We start from the raw sequence: 27,206 nt of genomic DNA on the forward strand, positions 1-27,206 counted from the left end.
CTACCCCTATTTACACCTCTACCTATCTACAAGCTATCTAGAATGCTCGCAGGACTCGCGATCTTCACCAGCCCTTGCATGGAGTACCTTGAGTTCACCAAAAACTACACCGCGCTCGGAGATGTCTACCGCGTCTACGAGAAGGAAGTGGCCGACGCCATCTCCGAAGAAGCCCGCGCCTTGGATCGGATCCTCGGTCTGATGAGCGGCACCATTGAGGGCGACGCCGACGACCTCGAACGTGCGGAATGGCGATTCAGCAACCTGCGCTCTCTGCACATGCTGGAGGGCGTCAGCGTCGTCATGCTGCGCAGGAAGAGGGAGGCGGCGGCGGTTGCAGATACTCACACCGTTGACTGCAAGGTAGACCGCTCTGCTTCTCCGACGTCCACCTCTTCCACAGCGCGGGCTCCCAGGGTCGACTTCAAGCTCAGGTTGCCCGCGCTTCCGAAGCTTCCTTCGTCTTCAAGGAGGCTGCGGAGGATGACGCGTCTGCTGCGGGGTTCTAGTACGTCCGCTGAGGTTTCGTTTTGCTAATGTCCGTACTAACCAACGTTGCTAGACCGAGTTCAAGTTCAAGTGCTTGAGAAGGAAGCCGAGGTGCTTGCTAAGCTCCAGGCCCTCATCGATCACGGAGTTTCCTTCCACCCCGAGCAGGTTGCGGATCGGTACGCGGCAAGATACGGGGTACGTCCGCTCGCATCCTTGCCCTTCGTCGTCGACTCACCGTAATCGTCAGGATGAGTACTACATGTTCGTCATCAAAGCCCTGGCGAGGAGAGGCTGCGTCTAAGACGCCCTCGCGGGGCCTCGGGTGCGCGGCGGCGGCGCCCGATGGCTCCTGGGACTAGGGCGCGAGTCTCACAGGCACCGTGCCCCTCCACGCGCTCGAAGGGGTCGACGTCGTCGGCGTCGGCCCTGGAGGAGGTGGCACCATCCCCTATCTTCCGCACGCCGCCGACACAGAAGCACAGAAGACGAAACCGATGCGGAGTGTGTCCGAGTCTTCGAACCGGTTGGGCCCTGGGTCGTTGCGGCGGACGTGGACAGGAGGGAGAGAACACCGGCGACGCTCTTTGAGCGCCGTCGGCCCGTTCTTTCTCGATTCTTCCCGTTTGGTGAGGTTCGCGTCGATGTGTGGATGAAAATGCCCATGCGATGTGTTTCCTCATGCGACTTGGGTGTCCTTCGCGGGTTTGGAGAGGAGGGACGCAGTTGCTGGAGGACTTCCGGTAAGCTAGCTTCTCCCTCCCGTCTTTCTTCGAGCCTTGCTCACCTGAGTTAATCCTTAGGTCGAGAGCGGGACGCCGCGATCGCCTGGGATTCCTCCAGCAACCCAACAATTTGCCTCGGCGACGTCGGTGCGCCGGCTTGCAGGCCGGGATGTTCGGTACGTTTCTCGCTCCTACGTGTCGCCTTCGGCCTCTTGCTTACTCGGTCTTCTCCATCGCAGGCCGAGTTCGGGACGCCGGGCTCGATCGACGTCCACGCGTCTGCCTCGAAAAAAGGGGGTTGGATGGAGTTGGAATGGGGAGAGTGGCTTAGATAGCTTCTTAGACGGTCGTAGATAAATAGATAGTCGTGGCACGGACACTGGATTTTTCGCGCTTAGCGTTCTGACGTTTGTTCCCTTTTTAGCCTTTACAGCTGCCTCTGGTCCTACTGGCCCTCCTGGTCCCCTGGTCCCTTGGTCGCTGGTTTGGTCCCTCCGGAGTTCAAGGACAAGCTTCTCCCAGAATAGGATCGCCAGTGCCTGTCGCTGGCGATCCGGCAGCCGGCCTCTTCGTGGCCTGGGGGACTAGTACCCTTCGGGGGAAGCCAACGGCTGTTTCGGACTCTCGCATCTCACAGGAGCTCTCGAGACCGGTGCGCAGGTGAGCCCCGGTATTCTCTCTCTTCCTTCCTTCGACGCCTGACGACCAGTCACACGCATAGGTACCTCATTCAATAATTCCGATCGCCCTCCGGGGCGAGCGTATATGCTGTTGGTGAGCGCTCTACAGACTCGCTCGCAACCCGCGCACGTCGGCGGCACTGCACTTCGCGTACGTGTAGACACCGATCGCTACCTTCAGCAGGGCTCATGTATGTACTATCACTCGCATTCTTTGCTATCATACATACGACATGCATTACGGCTCCCTATGCGATACTGTGCTGCACAGCGCAAGATTTGGCAGTCGTTCAGTCAGAGAAAGTTATTGCGCGTGATTGTTACCCCGATGGAAGGGACTACGCGTTCGTTCGTTGTAGGCTCGCTCCCGGATCCCACCAACAGGCGATGGAGTCCGACGATTTTCAAAGCTTCTCGTGTCGACCCGGACATGCTCAAAGCGAAGGGGTGCTTTCACGACTGCGAGGGATTGATGGGGATCGGACAGGAGGCGTATCACGGTGGACAGCATGAAATACGCTGCTCGGGATGACACTGCTCGCACTTCGATGCGTGTCGGAAGATGGTCGTAATCGGCGGCGGACTTGGGACGGAGTTCTAGCCTCAGGTGCAGGCGGGCGCGAGACGGCTGCCTCTAGCCAGGCGGGTTTTCCTTCCTCGATGGGTGGCAGGTAATTGCTTGGTGAAAAGTGATCATTACGTGGCGGCGCATGTGCGAGAGCTTGAGACGTAGAGGAGAGGTCGCGAGAGACGTTATACGGCGCAACGGTCGTTGAGTCTTCGGTCGGCAGGTGTAAGGTAGCTCTATGCGCAGGAGCTAATACTCTCCGACGTGCCTATACCGGCGAAGGCTTAATCGTTTGCATCATCGAGTTGCGGGTTGTAGGGCTTACGTTGATCATCCAATTGTTGACTTGCGACATGCTCAGACCGGTTGCAGCGCAGAGCACATTCTTCTCTTCCTCGGTGGGGTACGGATGGTCCGAGTGTCGATGAAACCACTCTTTCAAGTAGTCGGTGACCGGTTTGGGAAGTTTTCCGCGTTGACGCGGGGCGCGTTCGACCAAGGCGCTGGCTTGCAGAAGGCTTTCGTGGGCTGCGTTCATTGCTGTGAACCCAGTTAAGAAGCCTTTAAGGTTGCCAGCATCTCCGGTGCTTATGTCCATGCGACTGAGATATGCGGATGGCGACGATAGCCTGAACACAGACGGGATTTGGCTGTTTGAAGGTCAATTCTCTGCAACGCTGGCTGTATCACAAGCTACTCGCCTGTTATTTTCCGTATTAGGCGCGGATGCCGGTCGACGCGTGAAATCGAGAAGTTGCAATCGCGCCACTGGGTAAGCACAGGTCAGATCGTTTGACACGAGCATTAGAGAAAAACGAAGGTGACCGTACTTCGATCAGCGTCGAGATTGATGACGGGCTTGATGTCGTATAGAGCAACTTTGAGCTTCGCCATGGACCTTTCACCGGACGTCTGGTACACGAGATTAGTCCGTCATGCTATTTTCCGTGAAAAGCAGGTAGAACCTACCATCATAATATAAGATGGATCTAAGTCGTGTACGATAGCCATCTCCGCTAAGCTGCAGTTCTGTAAGGAGTTGAGAGTCCGCTTCGACGTTGCATACTACCACTTGCCTCGAATATGTAGTCGAATATGACATTCGTAGGGTCTTGCCACTGTCCAAACTGTTTTAGCTCCTCACCCATATTAACAGCAACGAGAAGGGCACGAACCGAACAAACGTCCCCGACAACATCGTAGGCGTCGTCTGTTTCGTCCTCTTGGAAGGGGCTATCGGTTACCGGTGTGCTGGAAGGTTCAGACACGTCATCACTATCACTTGCGTAGTCCAGACGATTATATCCGGCGCCGGCCTTGAGTACCTTGGGCCATAGTCGAGAGCGATATCGAACGCGATAGCTTCGAACAAAGACGCATTGATTGTAGTCCCTTGTTAGACCGTCACTTGGAACAACAAGCGCGGATGCGTTGAGAAGTTCCTCCCCCGACGGAGGTGGCTCGAGTCGTTGCGGGCCATGGTTGTAGTGAGCGGAAGAGTCGAAATGCCAGCTTCCCCAGACATACGCCGACGCAGAGAGCATCACGGGTACGCCAGCCCTGAATTCCACGTTCAGTTGCCTTTCCGTATCTCCCGCATACGCGAACATCGCAAAGTCCTGCGTGAGGTCGTGTCCCGTTACAAGGCGGATGTCATCTGTGGATACGGCGTGGCCTTGCTCTCGCGCCCAACGAGCCCATGATCTGGAGTGCTTTTTCAGGTAGTTGAGGTAGCGCTGTTCCTGGCGCGCATTGGCGATGTATGTCGGGAAGTTAGTGATCAGCGCCGCCCCCTCCTTGCTACTCGTCTGGAAGCTGAAAGTGCCTCCAGCACTGGCCGGTGTGCTGTAAATTATCGTTCAGACTACGAAGCTTCAAACAAGGAGGAGCTACGAACATGTCCGAAGAACCTCCGGCCCCTGCGCCCAGCTGGCGGACGTATGTTGTATGTAAACACGTCCTCGGGTGTCGAGGCTGATCACGCTCGATCCATCCGACTTCGAGCGGCACGAAGTCTTCGGGTATGTCCACTCCGCGTCGACGGTCTCCCACGGGTTCTGCAGCTCTGAACAGCAGGATGAAGTGACCACGTTGTATGTAGCCGACATCGCCGATAGCGACGCGATTGTAATCCTCGGAAGGCGCCGGCTGCCTAACCATTCCTTTCAACGCACTGATCCAAAGTGCCAGCCGACCTAACGAACCAGAGGGGAAAGCCGTGCCCTAGTAGCATCATCTGCCTAACACCGAGCTTGATAAGCATAGGACGCGACTTCCAATCTATATAGTCTATGACGGACCTTGCATATATTTGCCATGGCTCCTCAGCCATTTCGAGTTCGTCCTGTCCGGTAGCGTTGAACAGAGTCTTGAAGAAGCTCCCGTGCTCGTTGTCAAGCTGCACTTCCCAGTCCATGCACAACTTTCCGATCTTCCTCCATTGCTATACAAACTCACACGGAAACTCGTGCCATGCCCGGCACGGCTTGTAATAGTATGGCTCTGAAGTTGTGAACTAAAGTTAAAGCAAGAAAAGCCGGACGAAAGATGCTGCTTGGACTTCAGTTTCCGCTTGTAACTAGAGCTCTCCATGGAAAGGCATTGGGCGAAGAACAAAAAGGTAGTAGCTCCGTCGAGAGAGGGTCGCGCCCGGGGCCCCGGCACTGACTCAACACGTGATCATGAGCGCAGCCAATCAACGCTATCGGGAGCGGCGCGGAGAACACTCCCTTGAGCCTGTACTTGATCCACTTCATGGTCGCCGGACACGATGTCGTCTTCGACGCTGAGATGCACCCCTGCGCTCCGATAAGCACATTCCTCAAGATCGATATGCATTACACTTCGAGGTTGAGTATCACGATGCATTCTTGCGGGGAAGGGGCTCGCAAAGTCTTATGTGGCGAGGTCTACCAACTTCGAACGACTTTCGACATTCTGCATCGCGCTTTACAACGATAACAAGATCCCCAAATCCCAGCTCAGAGACCCTTTACCACGGATTCTTCGCTCCATCGAAGTTGAGGAATTGACCGCCCGCGGACTCCTGCGTGGCATTGTCTATCACTTTCAGCAGCATCGGTGCGGTCTCATCTACGGTCTTGAATTCGGACAGGGACGCGCCTAAAGCTGGTTCATGCTCTACGGCAAAGGCAGCTGTGGTATACGATCATCAGCAGCTCAGGCAAGCCGCCGAAAATCACAACTTACACATATCCGTAGCAACGTGGCCCGGGCAAATAGGGAACATCACTTCGTACACCCCGTTAGCAGTGGGATCCTTGATACTGATATCAAAGGAACGTTGGAGACGCACCCAGCCCGTCCTTCTCGTGCTCATAATACAGCTTGCGGATCATGTAGTTCAAGGCCGCCTTCGATATGCCGTACACCGCTGTGCCGAATAGCGCGCTTGCGCCTCGCTCGAGGCCACCACCTTGCGACGTCATTGCGACGAACTTAGGCGGAGCGGACCCAGACGAGCGGCTCGATTTTAAGAGCGGCAAAGCGGCTTTAAACAGTACGAAGGTGCCGATGACGTTCACCTAGACAAATTGCAGTTGAACGCGACGGCCTCATCGACGTTATACGAGCAATACGGACCTCGAAATGCTCCCTCAGCTCTTCCTCAGAAGCCTTGTACGCAGGTCCATACGCATGGAATATACCTGAAATCCATACTTAGTCCGAACGCACATCGAAACTGAATATCCGTGGCACTTACCGGCGTTGGCGATGACGACATCCAATCGACCGGCCTTCTCTTTCACCAAGGATTTCGCTTCCTCGTTGCTCATGACATCGCCAGACACCAGCTTCACGATGTGCAGCTTTCCAGGGCGCTCAGCGGTTAGAGTTTACAGATTCGTGGCGGCATCCGGGTTTCGCGTTCCAGCGAATATGATGGTATTCTCGCGGGCCGACAGTGCTTTCACGAAACCGAAACCTGTGGACCCCCATGCGGCAATCAGCATCGGCCCGTTCACTATTATTGAATGAACTCGCCGATTCCACGGTTCGCGCCAGATACCAGATATACGACAGGGGCCATGGTATGAGTCTTTGTTCCTCTCTCGCTTTCAACACAGGCTTTGTTGGAATATGAGAATTCAGTGCGCGTTCAGTGCTCACTACTAATCTGATCGCTGTACACGTATATTTACTCGCGCTCGCATCCGATGTACCTGACGCGCTTGCCCAGCAATCTTACCCCTCGCATTGCAGACGGGTCAAGCGCGCTCCGTGCCCGACATGCCGCCCGACATTTAACAGGCTTTATATATACATTCCATGCGCCCGGACCCTCTACTACTATGTTCTATTGTAACGCGCCCAACGCAAACACGCCCGCCTACGGCCTGCACTGCCACGAACAAGTAGGCCGCACCTCGTTATCGCGCGCCCCTCCACCTCCACCACACGCCGTATTTCGTTATCGCGCACTCGTCGCCGCCTGGCCTACACCCACCACCCGCTCTCGACCTCGACGACCGCCCATGCGCTCGCAGCGCGCGTGGCACGCGACACTCAATCCGACGACGGCACATGCGCCTGAGGCCCCTCGCGATACAACGATCCCGGCGCCTTCGGCGCGCGTTTCGGTCAACACCAAACGCGGCGCGAGCTCGATCATAACGGCCTCGAATGGTCGATCTCCACCACCACCTCCTGCTCGACTTTTCGAGTCTTTTCGACCGGCTCTCCGCTCCGCCTACCGGTGCTCGAAACACTACGCGCTGCTTGCGCATCGGCGCGCACTTACTCTCGGCATACGCAACACTAGGCACGCGACGGGATTGGACGATAGGGACGAGTTGTAGGGTGTAAAAGGACAACTCGTATGTAGTTCTCGAGGAGATACGGCCCCCAAATCGCATATCGTTACCCGCTCTCGTCTCCGTCCGACTCCGTCTCTGAGTGCGTATCCGTTCCGCGCACGCTTCTCTGTCGTCTCCGCCTCGCCCACGTCCGCTTTACACACATCTATTTCCCCTATTCCTACCTACTCTATCTACCCATTCGGCAGCCGCTGAACCCGCCTCTTGGCCTCGCGCACATATCTTTCATTTTGGATTCGGCCTAGCCCACCCGCCGGTCTGCACTACACTATATCGTCAATACCGGGACATGGTTTGGCGGGGACGAAATTGGTTGACATGTGGGTTCAACCCACACCGTGGAAGTCTCACGGGGATTGAGTTTCTAGTGCGCACTGCGTCAGGGTATATCCAAGTGGTAAACGAACCCGGCAGCGGTCAAAGTTCTCCGTGCGGGAGCCCGCCAAAAAAGGCAGCGCGTAAAAGCTCCACCCCACTTCGCCCGTGCAGCAATTACGTACGATCTTATACTTCCTCGACGTGGGTTCATGCAACCTATGAGGCGAATGGTTGGACTCGTTAGCGCCTATATTCCGCGGTATTTCCTGGGCGTGGGTCTACCTAGCGAGATGACTCACCGAGCACTGAACACAAGGAGTCTAGGGAAGGCGATTACTTTGTGCCCCGCCCATCGACCTATATCGATGCGATAGGAGCTCGCACAAATTATAACCACGCGTTTATCACATGGAACTGCTGGCCATCTCTACACATCCCAGATCACTAAGATAGACAAATGCTCACGGGGCGATTGAAGAAAACCGATGATGAGTATGTTCCATTGTTGGGGGCTAAGCGAGCGTGCTCACTCGGAAGGCTTGCAGGTGACTCAGATGTCATAGCCAGGCCGTCGCGCTGGATGTATCATGACTACTGGACGTACATATCGGCAAATTGTATGCACCGTCACATTCGGGAGGCACCTCACATCAGTCCAAGCAAGGTGGGCGGGCATTTTCACTTCCCGCACTATGCATACCAGTTTACACGAACCCGGCAGTCTGCAGCGCCCTTCCGAAGAAGGTGTCCGACGCTAGACTGGGCGCGAACGCGTCCGGCGTCAGTGGTTCGAACACGACGGAGTTCACCAGCGGCTCCGTCCCGTAAATGCCGCCCGAGGCGCCGGTGGCCGCGATGGCCGCCGCGGCGATGTCGGGCGTCGTGCAGTCGATGTTGACAGTCTTGCCCTGGTGCTGCGACGGCGGGAGGGGCAGCGCGAAACAGAACTTGTTGTTGGCGGTGTCGCATGCCGTAATGTTCGAGCCGAGCTAACGAGGCGCCAGTCAGCCGGATTGACACGGTCTGGGATAACGAACGTACGGTGCCGTCGTCTCCGCAAGTAACGATATCCGCTCCGAGACAGGACACCACGCCTCGGATGCAACCCGTTGTAGCCGTCGCTGTCAGACTGGCCCGGTTTATACTCTGCGCCGAGTGGCCGATAGCTGTTCGCAAGAGTGAGTGCGCTGTTCCATTTCACATCCACGTGCGTAGGCTTACAGAGGAACGATCCGACAGGTGGGGGGTTGTCCAATCCTCCGGGAGTGAACGTGGGGCCTGCCGCCGACGCGACCGCTGTGCCAGAGACGGCTGTCTGAGGGGCGACTTGACGAGGCCAGGCGGGAGCTGCGAGCGCGCTGCCTATGGATGCAGCAACGAATAGGAACTTGGTTGACATGAACATGGTTCGATAAGGAAAGTTGAGGGGATACAAAAATGTAGCGCTGGGCTGGAGATGAAATGTGAATGTGGAGGATCAACCTGCCGGACACGCTCTCCGTTGAACGTTCTTTATAGTCCTCATCCACGCACCTCCGTACCTCATAATCACAGGACCTCCACCAAGGGGAACGGCGAGTGCGCAGTTTCGTACGTGCGATGTAGCACGACGTCTGAAGTTGCAGTGCGCAGCAGCAACTCATAACATGACTGCTATGGAGAAAAGACGGTTGCTGCGCCCGCAGGGATGGACACGATGTTATTGCGCAGAAGAAGCAGATCTGTAGTGGTGTCAATCGCACAGCCGGGGCGACTATGATCATAAATAGCTCGGGATATGTGGGCCGGTTCCTGATGAGGGCCAACAACGACGACGCCTCATCACCATCACCACCTCGCGGGAGTGTGATAGTATGGTCAACTCCTTGCGATCAGTGAAGATGTTGCGCAAGGGATGGACCAATCAAATGCTCGCTGAAGATGCATATGGGCCCGGTTCAGTTTTGCATCTGCGAAAGAAGCTACTGCTGAGTCGAGGGCATGTACAATCGCGCCCAGTCAACTAGCACGGTCGAAGGTCGATGAATGTGCTTCAGTTACAGATGGGAATGCGTTTTGTTCCGCGAACTGTCAAGTAGTCCATGCAATAAAATAGAGAGAAAAAGTGACTCGACTACGCAATGGCGTTAACTACGCTGGAATACAAATGTGAGGCAAGCTTCAGAGGCACACAGGCAGGAGAGGAAAGAGAGAGAGATTGCGGGATATCAAGGAGCGAGGGGAATGTGCATGATTGAAGGCGGAGAGGAGGAAAGCAGGGCCACCAAACAAACAGATGGCTGTCGTCATGTGCGCTGCCGTAGCTGCACCTGGTGCCCGGGAGGACTGAACGGAGGATGCTCCCCGCTGTTGCGCGGCGTCCCGACGTATGACGCTGGCCTTGTCGGTGGCTGCATTGCGGGGCTGGTGGGGCCGCCTCGCCGTTGCAGCGCGACCCAGTCCTGCTCGCCACCCTGGTTTATGGACGCAATGGTTTGAGCAAGCGAGGAGGGTGCTGAGCCCGCCGAAGGGAAAGACATCGGCGAGTGGGTCAGAGGAGGCGGCTGCGGTGATTGCTGCCGCTTGCTCAACCCGCCGTTCCCTAGTTGATCTGATGAGGGAGATGTGTTGGGGCGCGCAGTGCTAGGCCTGAAGCACAAAAGCTCTTGAGCGTTCATTCCAAAAATGCAAGGAGAAGTCAACTACCTTTGGGGTCGGCCATCTTGCATCATCGATGCTAGACTTCCACTTGTGTTATTGCTACCGAACGGCGACGTTGCGGTCGGAGAGGCGATCGGTGGACCAGGAATAGGAGCTCGACCCTGGGCCTTGACCCTCATGTACGTGCCGCACTTCTTCATGAACTCTTTGGCGGGGAGATCCAAGCTGTTCGCGAAGTATTCCTGGTCGTGGAGAATCGGGAGGAACTCCTCCGGCACCAGGTAGAATTGATCCTGATTTTCGAGAAGTGCCGTCACGACCCTGATGCCCCCGAAACTCTCGTCGCGGACGCCATCGCGACCACGAGAATAGAGGATACTGGGGCAGATGACCGTCGCCAGATTCGGTAAGTCCATCTTGCTCCCCGTTTCATCGTCCGTGTGCGCGAACGACGCGACCCATTTAAGGAAGACAAACAGCACCTCCATCGTGTCTCGGTGAACCTTGGGCAAAAGGAGGTTGATCATATGAAGCAGACGCATGCGGTCCTCCTCCTTCGGTAGCGCTGGATGACAAAAGGCATCAGGCGGCGCTCATCGCGGCACAAAATCGGACTTACATTGAGAAGCGATCAAGAGTCGATGTAGCTTGAATGTCAACAGAGGATCAGGGAGATCACGCAAAAACTTCTTCAAGAGGGCGGCCAGCTGGACAGGATTGTCGGTCGTGAGGTCGACGGAGTTCGGATCCCGGTCGATCGCCTCGGTCAGGTCTTTGAGCCTCCTGATGTTGCCGTTCTTGCGGAAAATACCCTCGATGGACATGTCTAGAAGGCTTTGATCAGCTTCTGAAGGTATTCCCAGGATACGATGCATACCCATTTGCCTCATTGCCGACACGACATCGTCGATGAAACTTGGGATCCTTAGCGTAGTCCGCGATGCTCCCAGGACGGAGTCCGCGCCTTCCCTTTCGACGAGCAATTCGAGCGGCACGCCGAAGACACCTGGACGTTCCCGTATAAGCACAGAGGAAGCAATGCTGGGCGCCACTGTCACCAACCTTTCTTCTTGATCTTCTTGTCGTTTCCGCCTTTGAACCACCTGTTCCAGAACCCGCTCTTCTTCACCTCGATCAGCTCCAAGATCTCGTCCAGATCGAACTCGTTCCGGAGCGGCGATCCGTGCAAGACGAGCACCGCGCAGTGCTTGACGATCGCGAGCTCGAGCGGCGACAGCTCCGCGATGAACGGCACCTGGCTCTGCCGCGGCAGCGAGCGGTGCTGCTCCCTCGCCTGGGCGGCTTCCATAAGCTGCGGGATGTCCGCGAGCGTGATCCCTTCGTCCGGCGCCGGCAGGCCCATCGGCGACTGCTCCTCCGAACCGATCGCGGGCGAATTCGGCATCGACTCGTCCACGATCATCACCTCGGTGTTGTGCCGCGCATACGGCGGGCGGATGACCTGCTGCCCTTCGTGGATGGACGCGGGCGGGAGCGGGCCAGGGCCGTTGGCCTGGCGAGTGGGCGGCGCCGGGTCGAGAGGTGACTGGGACTGCGGGGGTCTCGGAGGGCGCACCGGAGGCAACTGGGCCTGCTGCTGCGACTGCGGGTAGGTTGCACCCACGGTTCGCGCACTTGACGACGCAGGGATAAGCTCGCGCGAGCGCTCCGAAGTGATGCCGACGTCGGTCGGCTGCACGCTCTTGCCAGCAGGGCTCTCGACGATCGTGGAGCGCTTCGCGATCCGCGCGGTGGCTGACAACTTCCGGTCGAGGTGGACCGACTTCATACGCATGATGTCGCCCGAGTTGCGGTACGGATCTTGATCAGGACCCTGTTGGATCGCCCCCTGACCGCCGGGCACTACACCTGGTTCGTCAGCCAAAGATGACCAGAAAGACGACCCGACCGATAACCCACCTGGCGAGAGGGGCACGACGCCGCGCTTCTTGAGCAGAATGTAGAGCCTCCGCAGCGCGACGTTGAGCAAAAACGCGTACTGCTCCAGCCTCGAGACCGGCTGGAACCCGCCCTTGCATCCGGGGTGCGCATGCTCCGTGCAGTAGATGACGGTCGGATACCGCCCGCTCGAGGGGCTGTCCGCCATGCTCGCCTCGTCGTACACGAACATGCCCACGTTGGCCGGTGGCCTCCGCGCCGTGCTCAGCTTCGGTTTCTCCTCTTTCCCGTCACCCTCCCCGCCGCTCCGTTCCCTCTCTCTATCCTTCTCCTTCGGACCCTGCACCGCCGCCACCTTCCCACACGTCTGGCATTGCACGCAGTTCGAGTGCCAGCGCTGGTATGTCCCGAGCCGGACGCAATCCTCTTCGACCGTCTGTCCGCACTTGACGCAAAGGTCGCTCGGCGGGCTCGTCGGCTTGTTCGGCGCATGTCCGTGCGTCTGCGGCGCAAACGGCGAATCGCCCGCGAGCTCGGGCGCGAGACTTCGGAAGCCGTACGTCACGCCTTGCGTCCCGCCAAAGCCTGGGCCAGATCCGTTCGTGACGACCATCTCCGCGCCGTGCGCGCCCTTCAGCACGCGTTTCGCGCCCGGGTTGCCGCCCTGGACCGCGAGCAGGTGGAGCTTGTCGAGGAAGTTGGAGATCGCGTCCCGCACGTTCTGCTCGCGCTCGAGCTTGAGGGCGCCGGTGAGCGCGATGCGGATGAGGATCTTGAGGTAGTGGGCGAGGCCGGTGACGAGCGCGAGCAGCTCCTGCGTCATGCCCATCCGGCGCGCGCCGGTTTCCTGCGTGTGCGAGAGGAGGGTGAAGAGGTCGACGGTCTTGCGGCAGAGCATGCGCGCCTCGCGCACGTGGGACATGCCTGCAACGTAGCCGGCGAAGACGTCAGTAAACGCGAAGCGTGAGACAAAGTGATCGGAGGTGAAACATACCTTTGAGGTTAAGCCTGGCGAAGTGATATTCAAGGTCGTCGATGGTCGCGAAGAGCACCTCGACGTGGAGGATGAACTTTTCCGCCATCCGGATCGCCTCCAGATACTGCCCGTTGCTGACTTGCCTCAGCATGTCTGATATGCACGCCGCGCTCGACTCTTCGAAGGCGGATAAGACCCTAGTCACGTCGAAGCAACAGGCAGCGCCGACGTCAGCGATCCAAACTCATGTAACCCACAAAAGGGGAAGACCGAGAGGGCGGCGGATCGACTCACGTCCATATCCGGTAAACCTGCTGCTCCATCCTGGCCTGCTTGTCCTTCAGGCTTGTCGCCGTCTCCCGCTTCTCCTCCTCGGCATAGTCCGGCTCACTCGGCCGGCCGTTCTCCGAGAGCTGGTCCGAAGACTGCGAGAGCTGGCTCTGGCTCTGCGATGCGTCGCCATCAGACGGCGCAGGCAGTATCATCGACTTCCTCGATACGAGTTTCACGTTCCAAAACTGTAAGTTTCCGCATCGTCAGCGACGGTCCTTCCAATCTCTGGAATGGAAAGACGATGAAGAAACAGAACAAGAGTCACCTTGTTGATCATGTAGCACTCCGGGTGCCAACACTCATCCCGATTATTCCGGTTGATCTCCACAAACTGCTTCAATATCGCGCTGTTGCACCCCGCGCACTTGGTCGCGAACCGGGTCGAGTAGTGGTAGTGGCAGTACACGTCCCCGTCGTGCTCGTAGTACGAGTCCTGCGGGCCGAAGAGCGTGTCGCAGAGGGAGCACGTGAAGTGTTCGACGTGGAACTTCTTGTCTATAGATAGCGTGCGCCGCCGCGCGCGACGCGTGAACAAGGACAAAATGTGCGAGGAAGGGGAAAATGGCGTACTGCAAGCGGTGATGTAGGACCCCCGGAGCGCCATGCCGCATTGCGCACAGATCAGGTTCAGCCGCCGGAAGTAGTCCCGCTCGCACAAGGGATATTGTTTGCCATCCGGCCCGTCTATGGGGAAGAACTTGGACGCGACGACGGTGCCGCAATCCTACGTGATTCGTGATCAGATTCAGCAACGAGGCAAAGGTTTGCAGATATGAAATAACTCGCCAAGCACTTGAAGCAGTTGAGATGAAAGACGGTGCCCAAAGCACGCACGAAGGCGCCCTGCATGGGGCGACCGCATGCTGCACAGGCCCTGGAAAGACGGACCGTGAGTACGATGGTGTTTAAGCGGCAGGAGGGAGGACAGATGCGAGGGAAAAGGCACCGAGACGCGGTGTGGCGGTGACCAAACGGGTTGGAAAGATCCAAGGATGTGGCATAGTTGACTCACGAGGCAGCTACGTTGGCTGGGAGAGCGCCGTTGTTAACGCCTTGGATGGTATGATTGTTGCCCGCCCCTTGATGCGCCGAACGTCAGTACGATGTGATGAAACATTGAGTGGTCGGGCCAATATCAATGCGCTCTAAGAGGGAGCGAAGGAAGAGGGCGAGGAGGTGCCAACGTCGAATGGCCAAAACAGTACTTGACGGGGAGAAGGGGATAGTATGGTGGGCTATAGAGACATACTGCTGTTGTGATTTAGATCCTCGCTCCTCGCATGCGGTACGCCATCGTAGTCGCGATGCCTGTTACGCTCGAGATCGTGTGGTCCACCATACGTCGACGACCGTTGCGGCACGTTCAACCGGCCCGGGGTAGCGTCGGCCAAGCGAGGACTCGGGCTCCCGCTCACAGGTGCGGACGACGGGCCCCCCTGCGACTGCTGTCCTCCTCCCTGCCCCACGCCTAGCTGGTTCGACGACGCTGCCTGGGGCGGCTGCTGCTGTTGAGGACTCAGCTGTTGCGGTTGCGGTTGCTGCTGCTGTCGCAGTTGCTGCTGACGAGCGTCGTCCGTAGGGTGGTCGTTCGCGTCGTACCAGAGCCCCGCCGGCTCCTCCCTGACGGCGCTCTGCGATGGCCGCCGTTGCTGCTGCTGCTGTTGGGTGTGATGTTGCTGCGAGGACGAGGCGGACGGGGACGGCTCCCGCGAGTGCGCTGCGCTGCTCATGGTTCTGGAGTATCGTGCTGCTGCTGTCCGCGGCCGCGAGAGGGAGCCAGAGCGGTCGGGCGCGCGAGTGGTATACAGGCCAGCTGTGCTCGGCCGGGGTGAGGCTGCAGTCGACGGTGGAGATGAAGAGGCTGTGGTCACTTGACTCTGATCACCGCATCCGCATCTCCCTCGGCCGCGCTGCACCTGCAATTCTGACGCGGACAAGCGTTTATGGGCACACGATCCCTCCGATCAGGATGCTGTACGCTACAGGAATAACGCTAACTCTGATAGCCCGGAGAGAAAACCTACGTGGAACCCGGCACGGTGACTGTAAGTATGCTCCGGTGGTTTAGTCGCCGCGCCGCACGCAGCTTGGAGCATCAAAGCTAGCGAGCTATAAGGGCCTCTCATTCTTCCGGCACGATTGTACCAAATCCCATGACATATCGCATAGAATTTTATGGCGTGATGCAGTACAGCAAGAGATAGACGACATGGAAACACAAGCAAATCCGAATTTACTTGAGGGGGATGCTGCAAATACGTCAGTATCGGGCGCTTGGGCGACGTGGCAGTGAGGCACATACAAACGCGATGCTGGAAGGTTTCGATATCAGATCACGATAGTTACAGAATAGGGAAATGGATAAACTTACAGTGCGTGGCACCAATACCGGGCTTGCCGTGGCGCACGGGCTTGTACGAGCACGAGAACTCGGCAAGGTAGTGGCCAGTCATCTCGGGCTTGATCTCAACCGAGTTGAAGACCTACGTGTCTCGTCAGTAACCATTCGACCAGAGATGACCGCGAATCGCTCGATTTGGCAAAGTAGAAAACGGAGCAACACTCACCTTGCCGTTGTAAATACCGACGACAGAGCCAATCATCTCCGGGACGATAATCATGTCACGGAGGTGGGTCTTCACGACGGCGGGCTTCTCGTTCGGGGGCGCCTCCTTCTTCGCCTTGCGGAGCTTCTTGATGAGGCCCATAGGGCGGCGCTTCAGACCGCGCTGGAACCGTCTCCGCGCACGGGCGTGGACCAACTACAAGCAAGCAATAACTTCAACGACGAGTCTCCTTGATGATGAGAAGGTTTCATCGAACCTCCATGAACTGTCGCGGAGATCGTCAGTTCCGAGTCCGGTTCATATGTCGTGCGTACGCACCTCCTCATTGCCAAGGTCGAGGAGCTTGTCAAGCTCAACACCGCGGTAAGAGAAAGTACGGAAGGTGCGCTTCTTCTTGAGCTCGGCGGCGAGGGCGGGGTCGGTAATGTCCGCGTCTTGGGCGCTCTACAAGACGAGATAGCCATGGTCAGCCCCTCCCGTCTTCCTTTCACATCCAAGCAGCAAGTACGGTAACATGATGAGACAGCAGCACCCCAGCAGACCGTACTCTCAGAAATTCAACAGGAAAGAGCGCTCACCATTTTGATGTCTGTCGGAGGGGCGGGCGGGGGATGCGGACTCGAGCCAGTGAGAGAGGAAAGCGTGAGGGACTGTACAGCGCGTTCCCACGCTCAGCCACACCCTCATAACTTCACTTCCTTGCGTCTTTGCACTTTCTTTCCTCACCCTCGAGTAGAATCCACAGGTCTTCGCGTAGGCGATTAAAGGTGCATCCATCGTATCCTTACGTTTGAAGCCCAGAAAGCTGAAAAGACCTGCTGCAGTGATCCGTGGCTACCCGCTAAACCTTTTCAGCCCTCGTACATAACATCAAAGTACGAACGAGTACTCCCGTTTCCGTCGTTCAAGATGCTCAACTCTTGTATCGGGATAGATGCGCCACATCGCCGCCTACCTGCTCCTCCAGATTGGAGGCAACGCCTCGCCGTCCGCTGCGGACGTGAAGAAGGTCCTCGGCGCCGTCGGCATTGAGGCCGATGATGAGCGCCTGGAGAAGCTCATCTCTGAGCTCGAGGGCAAGGACGTGAACGAGGTCTGTTCCTCCAGTATCCGCGTCGATTATCACGCTCACGGAATCCGTGTATTCCAGCTCATCGCTGAGGGCTCCGCCAAGCTCTCCTCCGTCCCCTCGGGCGGTGCTGCCGTCGCTTCCGGCGGTGCGCCTGCTGCTGGTGGCGCGCCTGCCGCTGCTGCCGAGAAGGAGGAGGAGAAGAAGGAAGAGGAGAAGGTTCGTACCTCGAGCTTGCTTATACTGCATTGGGACGCTGATTGTGCTTCGCTGCGATCCGCAGGAGGAGTCCGACGACGACATGGGCTTCGGTCTCTTCGACTAAACGACGATTGGCGACCGATATCATCGTGTACTGCATTATTGCCATCTGTAGCAATACAAGATATATCCGTTTGCGTGATCAACGCCTCGCCGTAGCTGTTGTGAGCTGCTACGGACTTCGCGATTGGCGTACTTGATCGAAGGCCATGTTGGACCGTCACTGGTAAAGACATACTTATTGTTGGCGCTAGCCAATCCTTGCCGTATGAATGATCGACATAATGAGTGCATCACAAAGTCCATCAGACGGTGAATACATACCTTCACGGACAGCAGTGTGCATCCGCACTGAGGCAGCTCACTTGCTTATGCTCCACTTCGGCAACAAATGAGTAATGATACTGCTAAGTATCCTGTGATATGATGGTTTTCGTCATCAAATTGCTCGGAGTCACTACTGGGCCGACAGCATATTTCATGCATGACGGAGGAATATGTTCCTCGCGCACATCGTGAAGGTTCGACGTTTGGGCAGTCTTAACCATCGTAGTGTTGTCGCCATGGTACAGAATTGAGGAATCGAATACAGCAAGTCCGTATATGCATACCACGTAATAAAGACAGTGCAGAATACAGTAAGCACAGAGGTCGCGGAATGCACGGCCGGGGATGTTTTGTGTAAACAACCTGCGATAAAGACCGAGCTGCGCACCCTCGGAACTGTGCGTCTAGGCAGCCATATACGTAGCACACAAGATCTGGGTTGATGTAGTATGTCAGGATCCGGTTGCATGTATGTAACGCTGACGATAAGCGGCGTCGGTGTGATGTACGGAGGGGAAGAAATGCCAGAATTCGGAGAACGTTGCAGTTTTCACCTGATGCCCAGTGCAGCGCGCAAGCCCGGATATAGGAGATCTCGACCGAAGGACGATACCCATTGCTTGCATCGACGTAATGAGCTCGAGACGGAGAGAGAAGCGGTAACTTTCAGCGAACTTGAACGGTCGGTAAGAATCTCGGCTTTCTTTGAGAAGCTCTTCTCCGGAGGTAAGTTGTCCAAGTCAGTGGTCGTGGGCTTGGCCATGAAGCCCGATACAAGATATCTGTTGCCTCACGATCCTCGCAATCGTCGATGTTAGGCTGCGCCCAGCTGCGTCTGCTGGCTCCGCACATGGCCGCATTTCGGAATTCGGTAAGATATGATGATGCCCGAGGAAGCTCCAGGTAAAAGGGTTTATTGACATGTTGCCTCTGCATCGGTACAAGCACGTAGAGAAGGAAAGGCGGTGATCCACCGAACTCTTACGGCGTAGTGAAGGTGAAAAGCCAGAGGAAAGCATTCATAATTGCCGGCAGCCTAAGCCGAAGTATTCGTGGGACTATGCAAACTATATGGGGATAAGCGGTGAGGTATTACAGCATTCAACTTGCGTAATTTATCATCCCATTCGGTCAGCCCGGGTTTCGTCCCGTTCCTTTCGGACTGCTGCTGCTGCGTCAACCGAGCCCTAGTACCACTTACCCAATCGAAGTTATCCCTGTATATACCCCATCAACTCCAGCCCACATGGGGATAGATATAAGAAGCGCTAGATCCTGCCTCAGTCTCATCTATTGATCCTCCGAACATCCACAACCGCGATACTATGCAACCCGAGGCTACAACATCCACGGGATTGTCAGACTCTGACTCTTTCGCGAGGAGGAATACATCCTGTGCAGAATGTCGACGTTCCAAACTAAAATGTGATAGGTCAACACCTAAGCTACATCTCCAGATTATTAGATGTGCTCAATTGTGCTGTGATGACAGGCTGGTACCGTGTTCGTCGTGCAAGAAGCGCGGATGCGCGAATCTTTGTCCGCATGGCACTTTGGTCGCGGTCAAAGGAAATCAGTGCGACCTTCTATCGCATTGCTGCAATCAGCGTTCCGACTGACCGATTCCGACAATTCCGACAGAGCATTAGCTGCACAGTCTAAGAAGCTGGCGGAGCAAGTGAAGCAAATGTCGCTCAGGATCAGGAACCTGGAGATTGAGCTCGAAGCCGCCCGGGCCCTCCAGGTTTCTCGAGTCTATGAGCGTGTATCACGCAGTTCGACACCGCTTGAGAACGTTTCGCAGGTGGTGGCGCCGGGCATGCGAAGTACAAGCGCAGCAGGTACTCTGATTTTCGGAAACGATGGGCAAGTGCGCTACCATGGAGAGACGGCGGGATCGGAGGTGCGAAAGTTCGTCTTTGATTGAGACCTCGCATTCACATTGATGGCTTTAACCTCAGCACTTGGCATCCTGCCTTGTGGTATGTTAACTGCGAGTGACATGAACTATGCTCATACATTCGTCCAGGAGCAGCATGGTTCCGATCCTCAGAAACCTCGAGGTCATCGAGACCTCGGGCTGGCATCAAGCATCATTGAACTATCAAGAACATTCCCTTTCGGTATGTTCCGCCAATAATCGTATATATATGAATCTCAAATTGGAATTGTAGGCGACCGTCGAAGCACGGAAGTTTGTGACAAGGAGGATTTTGCTCAATACATCCCGCCGCAAGAGCAAGCCATACATCTATTCAGCCAGTACGCTGATGAATGCGGATGGATGTGAGTAACGACTATTCACCTCGGAAATCTCGACTTTGGTTGACTAGACGGGCGCAGGTTCCGACCCATGGTTTGTAGCGATGCCGAGGCGCTCATACACGACGTTTATAACGAAATCCCCGGCGGGCCTCTAGGCAATGTTGACCTCCACAGGCTGTCGCTTTTCTTCACCCTGCTCGCCCTCGGGGCCCGCGCACAGGCGAATACCTCTTCTCCAGACGCCGAGCGGTACTACACTCTAGCGTGCGCGACCTTTGCCCTAGATCGGCAGCTTCTACGGCCATCGCTCCAAAGTGCTCGAACGTTATTTTTCATGGTCCTATACGAATGGTTCTTCGAAAGTGCGGACGTCGAGCGACCGTGGATGCTCTTGGGGCTCTGCGTTAGTGCATGTCAAAATCTGCGCCTTGAGCGCGAACCTGCTTGGTCGTCAAACATGAACGAAGCAGAAGCGGAACCACGCAGAAGGATGCTGTGGGAGCTCCTTACGCTCGCGACCGTAACCGTGAGCGCCCATCCTACAGCCATTGCTGCCAGTCCTCGACGAAATTTTGTAGTCCATTCACGTCGGTCGGCCCTCCGCTCTGACCATCCACAACATCGACGCACATTTCCCGGAGGACCCAAAGACAGTCGAGGATGCGGATGGTCATGCTGACTTTGGTTGTACGTTTCCACACGGTTCGACCATATCCATCAGCTCACCACTCGTCCAGTCCACGCATGGAAGTTTCGTTATGCTGGTGAGCGTTCGGTCCTCCGTTCGGCGACGATCGCTATGCTGACACGTTTCCGTTATCACAGCCTCTTGTCTTTCTCGGGTTACAGATCACGTTTTAGGACCTCCGTCTGCCTACGCGGAACTTCTGGACGTGGATAAGGAAATCAGAGTACGAGGTTCCTACAGCATTGGCTGCACTGTGCTCACCGGATTTCAGCGTTATCCAGTTCCCGAACAGCTCCAAGTTCCCACCCAGGACCGTGACCCCTCTTGCTCGTGGTCGATCACTCCGCAATGCGCCCTGCAGCAGTACTGGGTATGCCCCTTGGCTGTAGAAACCGTCGCCAGCATTCTCATCGTCTTAACAGGTCATGTTCTATAAGGAAAGCAGTATGTCAATCTGCGACATTCGGACATTTCCGATCTAACCCGAAGATGTTTGAAAAGCGTTGCTATACATTCATCGGTCGTACGCCGGGCGAGCTCTGAAACATTGCCCTCACAACCCACTGTTACACGAATACGCACCTTCGGTGCTGGTGCTTTACCGCTCCGCATCGCGGCTCATTACTACGGTTTGCGATCTCCACTCTATACATCCTGGGGCAATTCGTTCTGTTTCCTTATTCTGGTCTGGGATATTCTCTGCTTGTGTGAGTACCGCGGTGCTCCCAGCGCATGTGCCATATCAGATGCTGACGACTTCGGTTAGATCTCTCTCGGATCACTCGTCGTCGGGAGCCCGTCGTGCGCCTTGGCGGAGAGCGCTCTAGCTACCTTGGAGAAAGGTTATCTACTATACCAAGAGAGTGGACAGGGCTCAACTCACCCATCTACTCTAGTGAGTATCTTATATATCATATACTGTGAACCGTGCAGTAATCAGTAACCCGATACTAGGCTGCCCTCCATAAACTATTACCTAGAGCTCGTCGAGCCTTTGACTCGATCAGAGGGGTCGCCGTCGCTCACGACATCGCTGTGACTCCCGAGACTTCTCTGTACCTCCAAGACAACCTCGGGCTCCCTGCAGACGAGCTCCAAGTCATGGGAGGCTTCGGCGGCGTCCTGAGATTGCGAGTAGATGAACTGCAAAGCGTCCTGGAGCCGCCCTTCGCGGATGTGTCACTTCAGGATGCTGATATCGCCATCCCAGACGGATCCCAACAACTCGGCCCGGGATGGCAGGGCGACCTGCAAATGTCACATCATCAATACATGCCGCCCGTGAACACATGGTTCGACGACATCTTCAGCATACCCGCCCAGCCTCCCATCATCAACCACTCTTGGTAATGCTTAATAGGCATCCCTAAGATGACGCTGAGCTATATATTCTCGATGCTTGTGCTCCCTGCTTCCAGGTCTCGCAACTAGAAATTTGCATACATATCGTACTGGTTTTATAATTCTTGCATGTCGACCCACCAGTCCATGCTGTATCATATCACAGCTTGCTGCTACCGTTGTGTAGAATACAAAGAGATCCTGATCGCTAGATCAGCGGCTTTTGCATTTACCACTACATGCTTTGCGCGCTCAGTCCATCAATGATCTGCGTGGAGTTCGCGACAAATCCCAATCCTAAGCCACGACTCAGTGAAGCTGTTGTCACGGACATCAGATCGAGTACGTACCATTCGCATTGAAGATGACCATCTCCGTAGCGAACTCCGGGGAGCTGGTCGCGGAGGCGTCCTGGACGAAGATGGCGTCGTATCCCTTGTAAGCGGCGTCCTGCATATCGTCGCATGAGCCGTCAGCAGGCGCAACCTACGCGATCTCCGGCTCACCACGAAAGTTCCCTACATGTCATCGCGTCATCAATCGTGATTCTACAGTGCATGACTGGAGTGTACACACAAACACACACTGATCCGTATTGACGCCTGTGATGAAAACTGTTGAGATGAGGTTGTCCTGGAGGAACATGTTTCCAGGCGTCTGCGCCCCCCAGAAGCAGCTGAGGCGATCTAGTGGTAGACCATCAGTACATCAACATAATAGTTTAGACATTCGACATACTTTTAGGAAACTGGACGTCGGTTCCGTTTGCAATACCCTCTTGGGCGAGGTCCCAGAGAGGACCGTATTGCTGAGCCGTAAAGGAGCTCCCGTCAGGCTGCGTCATGATCACGCTTCCCGTTTGAGGACTGACTGACCTGGGCATTCCACGACCCTGGCACCAGCTTGCGACCCATATCCACCTCTGTGCCGTTATCGTTGATCATGCCCATCTCATCACCCATGGTCATGTTCGGGTTGCCGCCGCTCGCGAAGTTGAAGAGGAACGCGGGCGGCATGGTCAGGAGATCATATTCGCTGAGACCCCACTGGCACCTGCATAGCGAACTCCGTCAACCAGACGCAACCGCAGGATGTGCGATGCAGGTAAACTATCATGACGAACCATATTACCTTGGATCCAGCAGCTCGGAAAGCATGGACAAGGTCGATGTTCGGCTGGACCACCGCACGGCCAGCTGAAGAGGTGGACAAGTTGGGGTGCAGGAAGAAGTCTAGACGACGGCGGGCAATAAATCGATAAGAGTTTGTCTCTGCGAGGAAAGAACGTACTTTGCATGTCTGTAAGTAGTTCATGGCGACGGTGTTTGCTACGTATCTCGAACGGAATAGCAAAATACTATACCTATGATGACCAACGCGCTCCTCTCTGGGTTGATGAGTATCTGCCTGTTCAATTATCCGTGAGGGATCCGTTCACCAAAACCAGAGCAGCTCACTTGTTCGTGTTGGTCTGAATGGACTTGGCACCCGTGGAGTTGCCTCGGGTGAGGTCGAAACCATCAGAGCCGTACGTCCAGAAATTGTATAGATTCCCGAGGCTGTCCGATGATATATTGGCCCGCGGTCGTAGATGATTGAAAGTGCTGGTTCCTTCAGCGCCCGTGAATCCTGGCGTAGATGGCGCAATGGACAGGGCTTTTAAGGCCAGAGATATCACGGTCAGTAAAGCGATCATTGTGTGCAAAGAGTGGAGAGTGTGCGATCTCCCGAGTTTGGGTGGACGAGTAAACACCTCTATCGTGACTGGGCACGCCGGTTTTGTACGGCCAAAGCGACAACTCGGCGCTCCGTAAGCGTACGCAAGCGCTTCCAACACGTTGGATGCATGATAACGCGAGGTGCATGACCAGGCCCCACGTATCGCGAAGGGTTTGCGCGTTCGGGAAGTTCTCAAAGTGAATACGGAAGAGACGAGAAGTGGCAAGGGCACGGTAGCGTGAGGGCCGATGACCTCCATAGAGAGCGACGAATCACAACACGCACTCTTCCGATGTATAAATATCTTTTCGATCGTTCAAACGTTCACTGTCGACGGATGATATCGGCCATCACCAGCGTGTCGTGTTAGATGGCCCACAGGCAACGCTACCCTGGAACAGTCTGTCAGGTACTTCAACACGTTGCAAGGCTGATGCAAGCATATTCGGTAAAACGCACCAGAACATAACAAAGCCCCCGAGAGAAGCGAGATATATCAGCGCCAACTGGCTTAAGCTTGCAGGAGGACATGTGACCCTCAGGTGGTTTGAACCCCGGTGAACACGGGATAGCAGCATCTCTAATCTGAGGCTTCAGACTCAAACATTGTGGAGGCTAGTTCGTTTCGGATTTTGAGTCTTGTTATAAGTGTGTTCAAGCAGATCGCAAATGCGCGGACCGGGGGGGGGGGGAGCAAAGAGGCGGTCCAGCGTACCGTCCGTGGTAAATCATCGCTCAACGAAGCGCCTTATATTTACCACGGATTCTTTGCCCCGTCAACGTTCGTAAACTGCCCTTTCTCGTTTTCCCGTGTGGCTTTGTCTATGATGAGCAGCTGTGCCACAGTATCGTTAACTGTTTTGTACGGTGTCGCCCCCAACGGAGGTTCTCTCTTCACGCTGTCCTTCCCTACGATGTTAACTCGTCGGCTATCTGGACCATGCAAGCTCAGAAAGTATATAGCTTACCCATGTCGGTGTCGACCGGACCGGGGCAGGTAGGGAAGATCACTGCGGGTATAAGCACGTTCCTGTGTTAGAGGCTACGGGTACGGAAGATATAGCTGACCACCTACCCAGCCCATCCTCCGCATGCTCAAAGTGCAATTTGCGAGCCAGGTAGTTCTTAGCGGCCTTCGAGATACCGTACGAGTCCATCGGTACAGGTCACGTTGCTCCAGGCTCGAGGCTACCAATTTGCGACGAGATCATTAAGAACTTCGGCGCGGTCGAGGAAGCCTTGAGCAGCGGTAGCGCAGCCTTGAACAACACGAATGCTCGACAACGTTCACCTGTTTGCACGTACAGGTGAACAATCGCACGTGGATATCAACAGAGCGCGTCGCGTCACTGTCGCGCCGCGCGCTCCTCATCGCTCGTGATCTATCTCCGCCTCGGAATAGTACTTAAGGACTCCTCTTCCAACAATCTGACTATGCGTATACGAACCGTCATGTTATGCATTGGGGCTGAGTATGTCTCAAGTGAGCAACTGGACGAAAAAAGCTACATCAATCTTCCCCGCTGCAGTTTCCGATCTTCCATCAGTTAGGCTGATCAGACGGGCTTAGCTCCTACTAGTTTTCGGCATGCGCGCAGGACTAATTCGGGTATCCAAAAGCCTGCCACTATACACGAGCGACAGGAGTTCTATAGTGCTGAACTACCTTCTACATCAAGACCCTTGGTATCCCGTTGTACATGGATGAGGATCTGCAGACGCGTGTTCTGTCGATGTTCCCATCACCACGGATTCTTTGCGCCATCAAAGTTCAGGAATTGACCGCCCTCGTTCTCCCTCGTGGCGTTGTCTATAACCTTCAGCAGCAAGGCGGCAGTGTCATCCACGGTCTTGAACTGCATCGAGCGTACGGCTTCGTCGCGCTCTGCGCTAAACTTGGCTGTGGCATGGTGATTTCAGCTGCATCGAGCACGCAGGGAGCATTATCACCTACCCATATCGGTCTCAACCGCACCAGGACATATGGGGAATATCACTGTGCGCCTTTCGTCAGTAACCTTGTCATGAAACCCATATCACGGGACTCCAATGGACCGCACCTAGTCCGTCCTTCTCATGCTCAAAGTGCAACTTTCGGATCAAATAGTTCTCGGCTGCCTTTGATACTCCGTACGGCGTGCTCTGGAACGGCAAACTTGCCCCGAAATCGATACCGCCGGCTTGCGACGACACGGCAACGAATTTTGGGGGCGCGGACCCCGAAGATTTGCTAGCTTGGAGGAGCGGCAATGCGGCTTTGAACAACACGAAGGTGCCGACGACATTGACCTGGAAGTACCTGGATGTGAATGTGACGCTTCTCGTGACAAAACATACGAACGTCAAAAGTTTTCCGCAGGTCTTCTTCTGAAGACTGGTATGCAGGGCCGACCGAAAGGTTCACCCCTAATGACACCATCATCTGGATCAGATGCACATGTCACCAAGTTTGAATGGCCCGTACCAGCGTTGGCGATGACGACATCCAGACGGCCGGCCTTTTCTTTCACGAAGGAGATGGCCTCTTCGTTACCCTTGAGATCGCTCGACACCAGTTTGACGATGTACAGCTTTCCCGGTCGCTCGGCTGCTAGCTTCTGGAGATCTTTGGCGTCGTCCGGGTTGCGCGCTCCTGCGAACACGACGGTGTTCTCGCGAGCGGACAAGGCTTTCACGAGACCGAATCCTGTGTGGACATATGCAAACCGTCATCTGTTGACCGGCCAGGATAACTCGAGGAATAGAACACCCACCGATCCCGCGGTTTGCGCCAGACACTAGATATACGACGGGGGCCATGTTTCACGTAAGTTACTAGCTCCCGAACGGTCGATATGCACATATATAAACACCTCGTACACCTCGAGGCTCGCCATCGTATCGACCATCATCGTGACGCCAATGGGTCTGACAAACAATCGGAGATGATTAAGCCCCATCCCACATCGCCAGGCCAAGCTTCCAAGGCGGTCTCCTACCAATAGTCGAGCGCTTTGCAGTGCTGCCCCTTTCCTAGGTACAAGTGCTGACTCATTGACACCGATAAGGGATACATCGCGTGGATTGTCGCCATCGGCGACTTAGCAATAATGACCTTACAAATTCTCTGGTAGACAGGCTTCTCAAAAATAATGCACATCCGATCACGATTGCCTGCGCGCTCTCCGCAATCCGCTGCCAATGTGCATAGATCTTATCACAGGCGCTCATCGAACGCCTACTTCATCGCGGTATGCGATGTTGTATGACATTGTACGATGCTTGCTCTTTACTACACTATTGTCGTGTCGCCTTCGTCTGTGGTGAGAAATATTGGCTTCTGTGCGGCCTAACTGGAGGTGGCCGTCTCGCACCCGCTTGGTCCTGAGGCGGGAACTTCGTCCCAACTCCACCGTCGAGTACGAGCATATGCATCTTCCGGCACGCATCGAAGCGCGAGCCGGAGCAGTGCATTTCATGCTGTCCACAGTGGCACGCATGCTATCCGATCCCTTCAATCATCG

The 27,206-nt window shown here is 55.7% G+C and overlaps 11 protein-coding genes across 11 annotated transcripts; 4 read left to right on the plus strand and 7 right to left on the minus strand.

Annotated features, from left to right (window-relative positions):
* Window positions 1-42: 42 nt before the first annotated feature.
* On the plus strand, window positions 43-1,549 carry PUNSTDRAFT_136867 (uncharacterized protein; the record flags this gene model as incomplete). The annotated part of the gene is made up of 6 exons (XM_007386478.1): window positions 43-508; window positions 563-687; window positions 740-787; window positions 852-993; window positions 1,293-1,390; window positions 1,454-1,549. 6 exons carry the CDS (start codon window positions 43-45, stop codon window positions 1,547-1,549), a joined length of 975 nt encoding a protein of 324 aa, XP_007386540.1.
* A 1,181-nt stretch (window positions 1,550-2,730) lies between these two features.
* PUNSTDRAFT_106257 (uncharacterized protein) lies at window positions 2,731-3,447 on the minus strand (the record flags this gene model as incomplete). The annotated part of the gene is made up of 4 exons (XM_007386479.1): window positions 3,432-3,447; window positions 3,293-3,374; window positions 3,164-3,230; window positions 2,731-3,112 (listed from the first exon to the last, which is right to left on the minus strand). Exons 1-4 carry the CDS (start codon window positions 3,435-3,437, stop codon window positions 2,731-2,733), a joined length of 537 nt encoding a protein of 178 aa, XP_007386541.1. The 5' UTR covers window positions 3,438-3,447.
* Window positions 3,448-5,454: 2,007 nt separating this feature from the next.
* PUNSTDRAFT_136869 (NAD(P)-binding protein) lies at window positions 5,455-6,259 on the minus strand (the record flags this gene model as incomplete). The annotated part of the gene is made up of 5 exons (XM_007386480.1): window positions 5,455-5,618; window positions 5,673-5,714; window positions 5,779-6,007; window positions 6,066-6,130; window positions 6,187-6,259. The coding sequence occupies 5 exons, from the start codon at window positions 6,257-6,259 to the stop codon at window positions 5,455-5,457; spliced, it is 573 nt and encodes a 190-aa protein (XP_007386542.1).
* A 420-nt stretch (window positions 6,260-6,679) lies between these two features.
* Window positions 6,680-7,866, plus strand: PUNSTDRAFT_54385 (uncharacterized protein). The gene is made up of 2 exons (XM_007386481.1): window positions 6,680-7,620; window positions 7,669-7,866. The coding sequence occupies exon 1, from the start codon at window positions 6,776-6,778 to the stop codon at window positions 7,280-7,282; it is 507 nt and encodes a 168-aa protein (XP_007386543.1). The 5' UTR covers window positions 6,680-6,775; the 3' UTR covers window positions 7,283-7,620; window positions 7,669-7,866.
* A 267-nt stretch (window positions 7,867-8,133) lies between these two features.
* Window positions 8,134-9,104, minus strand: PUNSTDRAFT_54386 (uncharacterized protein). Its single transcript, XM_007386482.1, has 2 exons — window positions 8,840-9,104; window positions 8,134-8,784 (listed from the first exon to the last, which is right to left on the minus strand). Exons 1-2 carry the CDS (start codon window positions 9,021-9,023, stop codon window positions 8,309-8,311), a joined length of 660 nt encoding a protein of 219 aa, XP_007386544.1. The 5' UTR covers window positions 9,024-9,104; the 3' UTR covers window positions 8,134-8,308.
* A 571-nt stretch (window positions 9,105-9,675) lies between these two features.
* Window positions 9,676-15,282, minus strand: PUNSTDRAFT_106258 (RhoGAP-domain-containing protein). The gene is made up of 13 exons (XM_007386483.1): window positions 14,716-15,282; window positions 14,479-14,545; window positions 14,253-14,340; window positions 14,037-14,190; window positions 13,732-13,961; window positions 13,428-13,651; window positions 13,152-13,330; window positions 12,179-13,081; window positions 11,321-12,121; window positions 11,136-11,264; window positions 10,878-11,084; window positions 10,304-10,823; window positions 9,676-10,246 (listed from the first exon to the last, which is right to left on the minus strand). Exons 1-13 carry the CDS (start codon window positions 15,194-15,196, stop codon window positions 9,904-9,906), a joined length of 4,326 nt encoding a protein of 1,441 aa, XP_007386545.1. The 5' UTR covers window positions 15,197-15,282; the 3' UTR covers window positions 9,676-9,903.
* Window positions 15,283-15,609: 327 nt separating this feature from the next.
* PUNSTDRAFT_54389 (40S ribosomal protein S15) lies at window positions 15,610-16,649 on the minus strand. Its single transcript, XM_007386484.1, has 7 exons — window positions 16,612-16,649; window positions 16,352-16,477; window positions 16,290-16,298; window positions 16,034-16,228; window positions 15,838-15,949; window positions 15,769-15,778; window positions 15,610-15,715 (listed from the first exon to the last, which is right to left on the minus strand). Exons 1-7 carry the CDS (start codon window positions 16,612-16,614, stop codon window positions 15,700-15,702), a joined length of 471 nt encoding a protein of 156 aa, XP_007386546.1. The 5' UTR covers window positions 16,615-16,649; the 3' UTR covers window positions 15,610-15,699.
* Window positions 16,650-16,762: 113 nt separating this feature from the next.
* PUNSTDRAFT_90851 (ribosomal protein 60S) lies at window positions 16,763-17,644 on the plus strand. The gene is made up of 5 exons (XM_007386485.1): window positions 16,763-16,800; window positions 16,858-16,908; window positions 16,968-17,126; window positions 17,184-17,321; window positions 17,386-17,644. Exons 3-5 carry the CDS (start codon window positions 16,968-16,970, stop codon window positions 17,425-17,427), a joined length of 339 nt encoding a protein of 112 aa, XP_007386547.1. The 5' UTR covers window positions 16,763-16,800; window positions 16,858-16,908; the 3' UTR covers window positions 17,428-17,644.
* A 1,311-nt stretch (window positions 17,645-18,955) lies between these two features.
* PUNSTDRAFT_127522 (uncharacterized protein) lies at window positions 18,956-22,088 on the plus strand. Its single transcript, XM_007386486.1, has 15 exons — window positions 18,956-19,122; window positions 19,183-19,266; window positions 19,332-19,593; window positions 19,652-19,672; window positions 19,720-19,813; window positions 19,865-19,976; window positions 20,034-20,481; window positions 20,534-20,642; window positions 20,693-20,719; window positions 20,781-20,866; window positions 20,915-21,013; window positions 21,066-21,087; window positions 21,145-21,350; window positions 21,410-21,538; window positions 21,598-22,088. The coding sequence occupies exons 1-15, from the start codon at window positions 19,016-19,018 to the stop codon at window positions 21,991-21,993; spliced, it is 2,202 nt and encodes a 733-aa protein (XP_007386548.1). The 5' UTR covers window positions 18,956-19,015; the 3' UTR covers window positions 21,994-22,088.
* A 131-nt stretch (window positions 22,089-22,219) lies between these two features.
* PUNSTDRAFT_73486 (Isochorismatase hydrolase) lies at window positions 22,220-23,298 on the minus strand (the record flags this gene model as incomplete). The annotated part of the gene is made up of 7 exons (XM_007386487.1): window positions 22,220-22,281; window positions 22,335-22,434; window positions 22,491-22,502; window positions 22,561-22,670; window positions 22,723-22,792; window positions 22,860-23,037; window positions 23,108-23,298. 7 exons carry the CDS (start codon window positions 23,296-23,298, stop codon window positions 22,220-22,222), a joined length of 723 nt encoding a protein of 240 aa, XP_007386549.1.
* A 2,147-nt stretch (window positions 23,299-25,445) lies between these two features.
* Window positions 25,446-26,502, minus strand: PUNSTDRAFT_73450 (NAD(P)-binding protein; the record flags this gene model as incomplete). The annotated part of the gene is made up of 6 exons (XM_007386488.1): window positions 25,446-25,603; window positions 25,658-25,699; window positions 25,764-25,992; window positions 26,045-26,109; window positions 26,168-26,389; window positions 26,457-26,502. The coding sequence occupies 6 exons, from the start codon at window positions 26,500-26,502 to the stop codon at window positions 25,446-25,448; spliced, it is 762 nt and encodes a 253-aa protein (XP_007386550.1).
* Window positions 26,503-27,206: the final 704 nt, after the last annotated feature.

This window comes from Punctularia strigosozonata (assembly GCF_000264995.1).
Source record: "Punctularia strigosozonata HHB-11173 SS5 unplaced genomic scaffold PUNSTscaffold_11, whole genome shotgun sequence".
In the NCBI taxonomy this organism is placed as follows: Eukaryota; Fungi; Basidiomycota; class Agaricomycetes; order Corticiales; family Punctulariaceae; genus Punctularia; species Punctularia strigosozonata.